Source organism: Eriocheir sinensis, chromosome 6 (assembly GCF_024679095.1).
Source record: "Eriocheir sinensis breed Jianghai 21 chromosome 6, ASM2467909v1, whole genome shotgun sequence".
Classification (NCBI taxonomy): domain Eukaryota; kingdom Metazoa; phylum Arthropoda; class Malacostraca; order Decapoda; family Varunidae; genus Eriocheir; species Eriocheir sinensis.
This window is the reverse complement of record NC_066514.1, coordinates 2,538,700-2,544,699: the sequence shown is the minus strand read 5'-3', so window position 1 is coordinate 2,544,699 and position 6,000 is coordinate 2,538,700. Positions and strand designations below refer to the sequence as shown.

The following is a 6,000-nucleotide window of genomic DNA, read 5'->3' as shown; positions in this document are numbered from 1 at the left end:
AAGGGATTGGGTTAAGGGATTGAGGGTACAGGAGCCCCCTAAAACACTGAAGAAGCTTGTAAAGGGTAACTGTTGGATAGGCCAGTTAAGGACACCAGGTCGAAGGGAGAAGTTAAGATTGCATTCAGAGGTGATTTTAAGGGATTAGGGTTAAGGGATTTAGGGTACAGGAGCTCCCCTAAAACACTGAAGAAGCTTGTAAAGGGTAACTGTTGGATAGACCAGTTAAGGACACCAGGTCGAAGGGAGAAGTTAAGGGCATTCAGAGGTGATTTTAAGGGATTGGGGTTAAGGGATTTAGGGTGCTTGTAAAGGGTAACTGTTGGATAGACCAGTTAAGGACACCAGGTCGAAGGGAGAAGCTAAGGGCATTCAGAGGTGATTTTAAGGGATTGGGTTAAGGGATTGAGGGAATATAGGCTTGCAATGTCTAATAGTTGTATAGGAGAGGTCGAGGTTGGGGGGCATTCAGGGTATCAAAGGGCAACGCCAAATGGGGTCGTCAGTGCAGTGGGCGGTAATGAGGTCACAGGATATCATGAAGGGTGGCTGGTGGTTGGGCAAGACAGGTGGGGAGGGTGTGTGGTAGGTGTGTGGTAGGGGTGGTGGTGTCCGTAGTGTTGGTGGTAGAGGTTGTTTGAAATAAGCACAGGGGAAGAGAGTGTCTGTGTGTGTGTGTCTGTGTGTGTGTGTGTGTGTGTTTAGGTAAGGTGAATTTGTGTTATGAATGAAGCAGTCTCTCTCTCTCTCTCTCTCTCTCTCTCTCTCTCTCTCTCTCTCTCTCTCTCTCTCTCTCACACACGCAACCACAGCCCTTCCCTCAATTATTTATACAGTCTCCACTCCCTGCAACGTAACTTTTCCTAGTACCCATGTCCCTCAGTCTCAGCGCATAGGCTGTTAATATTTATGGCAGGCTGTATCCATGGAGGTAGAATTCATGGAGTCGACACGGCCTGCTAATCCCATACATTGAGGTGAAGCCGGCGAGCTGTCAAATTTAGGGCCAAGAGATGGGAGTGGGCGAGCCTGGCCGAGCCTATTAGCCTGTCAACACCTGGCCGTAAAGATGCCAGCTTGGGGAGATGCACTTAATTGGGCTGATGTCAACTCCACCAATTCTTCCTCCATGGCTGTATCCCTCCACTCCCTAGCCATTGATAACCATGACTAGTCCGTTCACCCGTAGCATCCTAGTGACAAGGGTATAGTTCTGGTACGCGTTAACATAACCCCTTTTAGTCTCCTTCCCTTTGTCATATCTCTATCTATCTATCTATCTATCCATTTTCCATCACATTTCACATCACTCTCTCTTGGTTCTCCTCATATGGGGGCTTCGTGGTGCAGTGGTTAGCACACTCAGCTCACAACCGAGAGAGCCCGGGTTCGATTCCCGGGCGGAGTGGAAAAATTTGGGCGGCTTTTCCGATACCCTACGTAGCCCCTGTCCACCCAGCAGTGAATGGGTACCAGGTATTAATCGGGGGTTGTGTCCCGTCTCCTGGGGTCTGTTCCCTTCTCCTATAATTCCTCCCACTTCTGTCTCTCTCCGGCATATGACCACAGATGTTGCGCCGACTAAACGAAACTTTCCTTCCTTCCCCTTCTGTCTCTCACCAAACATGACCTAATTCCGAACTCCACCTCCTCCCATTAACCCCCTCCCATTACCATCAATCCCCGCCCCTTTTAATTATCACCACACAATTTACTGACCCCATTTACCCCCTATTCAACACCAAACATGACCCAATTCCAAACTCCACCTATTCCCTTTAACCCCCCCCACCCACCCACCCACCCCACCCATTACCATTGATAGGGTGCCGTAATGGACTCCCTCTTAAAGTAGGTAAGCATTTTGAGGGTCCCCAAGGGTTGCACTGGTCACTTGTATACCTCAGCGCAGCCCCGTCCTGACTCACGGCATGATTCCACCCCCAGGGAGTGCATCAGCAAGGTGTGTGAGGCTGCCGGACTCAAAACCGCCGACCGGAAGAGAAAGGTGGTTAAAACAATCAGCCGCATCCTCGGGGAACGGCCACTCATGGAACACGCAGGTAGCAACGTCAACCTTACGATCACCAGCACAGCGCTCAACCTCACCAACCTGGAGTCTGGCCAAATAGTCGCCTGCCACGATATGCCCAACATATCTTTCGCTTCAGGGGGCGACCCGGTGAGTGACGTGTTGGTTGGTGTTGGAGGTCAAGGTCATGTCAGGCTGCTGTGATCTTGGTAACAGCCATTGGTAACGATCAAAACAGACATAACGACTGAAAGTGACCCTAAGTTAGAGAAGTTACGGGTGAGGGATTGTGAGGAACAGCAGTGTTTGAAATGTCACATAGGCTCTGGCATGTGAGACGGGTTACTGTTATCATTTGGTTACTACATAAATACATGGTAAGTGCTGTGAAGGGTTGTCTGTAGCGTTACCAAATATTAAAGGGAACTACATGACTATAAGGTTGGTCCACCCAGCTGTTTGTGTGCCCAGCTGTGGCAGAGAAAGACCTGGGAGTGTATGTTACCAGGCTACCAGTGAAGGGATATCCAGCACACCAATACCACATGGGAAACACTCCACTATCCACCACAGAGGCAGAGAAAGACCTGGGAGTGTATGTTACCAGGCTACCAGTGAAGGGATATCCAGCACACCAATACCACATGGGAAACACTCCACTATCCACCACAGAGGCAGAGAAAGACCTGGGAGTGTATGTTACCAGGCTACCAGTGAAGGGATATCCAGCACACCAATACCACATGGGAAACACTCCACTATCCACCACAGAGGCAGAGAAAGACATGGGACTATATGTTACCAGGCTACCAGTGAAGGGATATCCAGCACACCAATACCACATGGGAAACACTCCACTATCCACCACAGAGGCAGAGAAAGACCTGGGAGTGTATGTTACCAGGCTACCAGTGAAGGGATATCCAGCACACCAATACCACATGGGAAACACTCCACTATCCACCACAGAGGCAGAGAAAGACCTGGGACTATATGTTACCAGGCTACCAGCACAACACCTTTTTGTCCCCTCCTCTAACCCTTCTTCCCTTCCACAGGACACGCTGGACTTCATAGCCTACGTCGCCAAGGACAGTCGGTACGGCCGTGCTTGCTTTGTCCTGGAGTGTGGCGGTGGGCTGGCTCAGGACGTCATCACCACCATTGGTCAGGCCTTTGAGCTGAGATTCAAGGAGTATCTCAAACGTACTCCCTCCGTCCAATACACCAGCGTGAAATCTGAGAAGTGAGTGCCGGGCAGGGCTGTGGAGTGACGGGCTGCTGGGTTGTTTGGGCTCAAAAAAAGGAAAAGATCAGTACAGGTAATTCTCGATTTACGCGAGTATTGTGTCCTTGAAGAGGTCGCGTAAATCATAAACAGTGTAAATCAAACAAGAGGTAGGTTTGTGCCCTTATTGCCTACTGTATCACTCTGACTCCTCTCCCTCTCGTGGTTCCTCCTCGGGCTGCCCTTCCCCTCGTGGTAGCACAGCAGCGAGGGTGTTGTTGTTGTTGGGTAGCGTGGGTACTGTATTGTTGTTCAAGTGGCGTGCAGGAAGAACCGAGCTCAGCTGTGTGGCCGTGTGAGTCCAGTTGCGTGAGACATCTGGTGGACACTCCGTAAAATATCGCGTATTAGTGAAAAAAACGTGTAAATTAAACATGTATTTGGATTTTGGACCAAGCGTTATTTCAAAAACGCGTATATATCGAGAGTTACCTGTAGCAATGTTAGATAGTTTTGAGATGAGATGAGAATGAGATCTTAATATATAGATTTACCTTTCTCTACATGATTTTCTTTTGTTTTCCTTTGCATACTGACCCGTACATAGACAGAGGAAGTTGTTAATATTGTAATCACTATCAATATATATTTTGGTTCCCTGCAGAGGTGTGCTGGGAGTCACAATTACCAGCTTGACCAGACTCCCCGGTTCTTGTATTTTTATATATTTCATTTATGCCTCCCATCCAAAATTCAGGAACAATTTGTATGCTTTTCTGGTACTTTCACTTGGCACTTGTATTTAGAAATTCAAACCATTTTAGGGATTTTGATTTCATAACTTCAGGAAACAGACTTGGTATTTTTGGGTCAGTAGTGTTTGGATAAGTGTCTTTGGCGAGATGCTGAAACAGAAAAATTAAAGTTCGGTCGTCCCTCAAATAGTACAGTTTCCAATACAGTCATCCCTCAAATAGTACAGTTTCCAATACAGTCATCCCTCAAATAGTACAGTTTCCAATACAGTCTCCCCTCAAATAGTACAGTTTCCAATACAGTCATCCCTCAAATAGTACAGTTTCCAATACAGTCACCCCTCAAATAGTACAGTTTCCAATACAGTCATCCCTCAAATAGTACAGTTTCCAATACAGTCTCCCCTCAAATAGTACAGTTTCCAATACAGTCATCCCTCAAATAGTACAGTTTCCAATACAGTCTCCCCTCAAATAGTACAGTTTCCAATACAGTCATCCCTCAAATAGTACAGTTTCCAATACAGTCATCCCTCAAATAGTACAGTTTCCAATACAGTCTCCCCTCAAATAGTACAGTTTCCAATCGTTCAGTTTTGGTTTCATGTGGATTTTCATAGATTTTTTTCAGATTTTTAAATTTCCCAACAAGCAGGCAGTTTAAAAATCCTAAAAAGGTCTTCTATGACAACCCGTAAAGCCGAAACCGTACTATTTAAGGGACGACTGTATGGATAGGAAATGACGGTGCTGGGTAGACTGTGCTAACATGGTGTGCTTGTTAGTCTCTCTGCACATACCACCGAGGATGTGGCTGCCGTGTCCAATCCTGTCTTACCCCGTTTCCCTCACTTCACACCCCAGACCAGGCATCAACGGCGATGGTGGCATATCCTGGGGACGCGATGACCCCGAGTACTACAATGACTTGCCGGGGAAGGTGCCCCCTGACCTTCCCCCTCCCCCGGTGCCCCCGCTGCCTCAGTACTCAGCCTCAGAAAGCAAACGCCCAGTCCTAGCCAGCCCTGCTTCCACTCCGGCTCCCAGTGTTGCATCTTCCTCCCCTGTGCCAGCCCAGACCCAGCCCCTAGCCAACTCTCATCAAACACTGTCCAGCAAAGGTACTCTACTTCACTAAGGATTGTGAATACTCAGAGTCGTATTAAAAGACACATCGCCCCTTAAGAGGCTTTCGTAGGAGTTGTGAGCATTTCCAGGGGTAGTTTTATGACCCTGGTGGTAGTTTGACCCTTCTTCTGTACCCCGAGCCTAAAAAAAAACCCTTATTAGAACCTGATTAATTCCTCCTTTGACCTTTAGATATAGCTGATTTGAGAAGCAAGTCTTGTAATACCAGCCTCTTAAGTCTAAACAAATGATTCAACCTTCTCTTGCTAGGATTGAAAATACTCTAAGCGTCGTAATAAAAGACATATAACCCCCTAAGAACACACATTTGACAAGGCTTTCGTAGGAGTTGTGAGCATTTCCAGGGGTAGTTTTATGACCCTGGTGGTAGTTTGACCCTTCTTCTGTACCCCGAGCCTAAAAACCCCTTATTAGAACCTGATTAACCCCCCCTTTGACCTTTAGATATAGCTGATGTGAGAAGCGAGTGTCTACATTTACTATTGAACTGTACAGGTTATAGAAAGTATTGTGTTTAACGATTCTTCGGAGAGGCAACTTGTTTCATGTTTTCCTATTGAATGATTTTCCCTCCCACTTAAAACTGATATTCTGTAAGTCTGATGGAGGTTTTCTAGCATTTTTACTCCAGAATTTCTATTGCCACATCTCCTATGAAGCACGTCCTCATAGTAGCCGGCATTTTTATCATTGTTTCCGTTTTTTGTGCCCTTGAGCTGTCTCCTTTGTTGTAAAGTTAGAAATTGTTGGGATCTGAGTGGAGAGAATGTAGGTTTCTGAGAGGGTCACGACTTTGGGTTAATGCAGATGTTTCATGCATTTTAAACTCCATAATT

The 6,000-nt window shown here is 46.9% G+C and overlaps 1 protein-coding gene across 4 annotated transcripts in view; it reads left to right on the top strand.

Annotated features, from left to right (window-relative positions):
* LOC126988147 (SHC-transforming protein 1-like) overlaps positions 1-6,000 on the top strand; it is a 51,412-nt gene that overhangs the window by 35,807 nt on the left and 9,605 nt on the right. For all 4 annotated transcript variants that reach the window (XM_050846013.1, XM_050845992.1, XM_050846001.1 and 1 more), the window contains exons 4-6: positions 1,948-2,182; positions 3,091-3,278; positions 4,880-5,136. In XM_050846013.1, the coding sequence (XP_050701970.1) occupies positions 1,948-2,182; positions 3,091-3,278; positions 4,880-5,136 (680 nt within the window). The remainder of the gene's footprint in view (positions 1-1,947; positions 2,183-3,090; positions 3,279-4,879; positions 5,137-6,000) is intronic.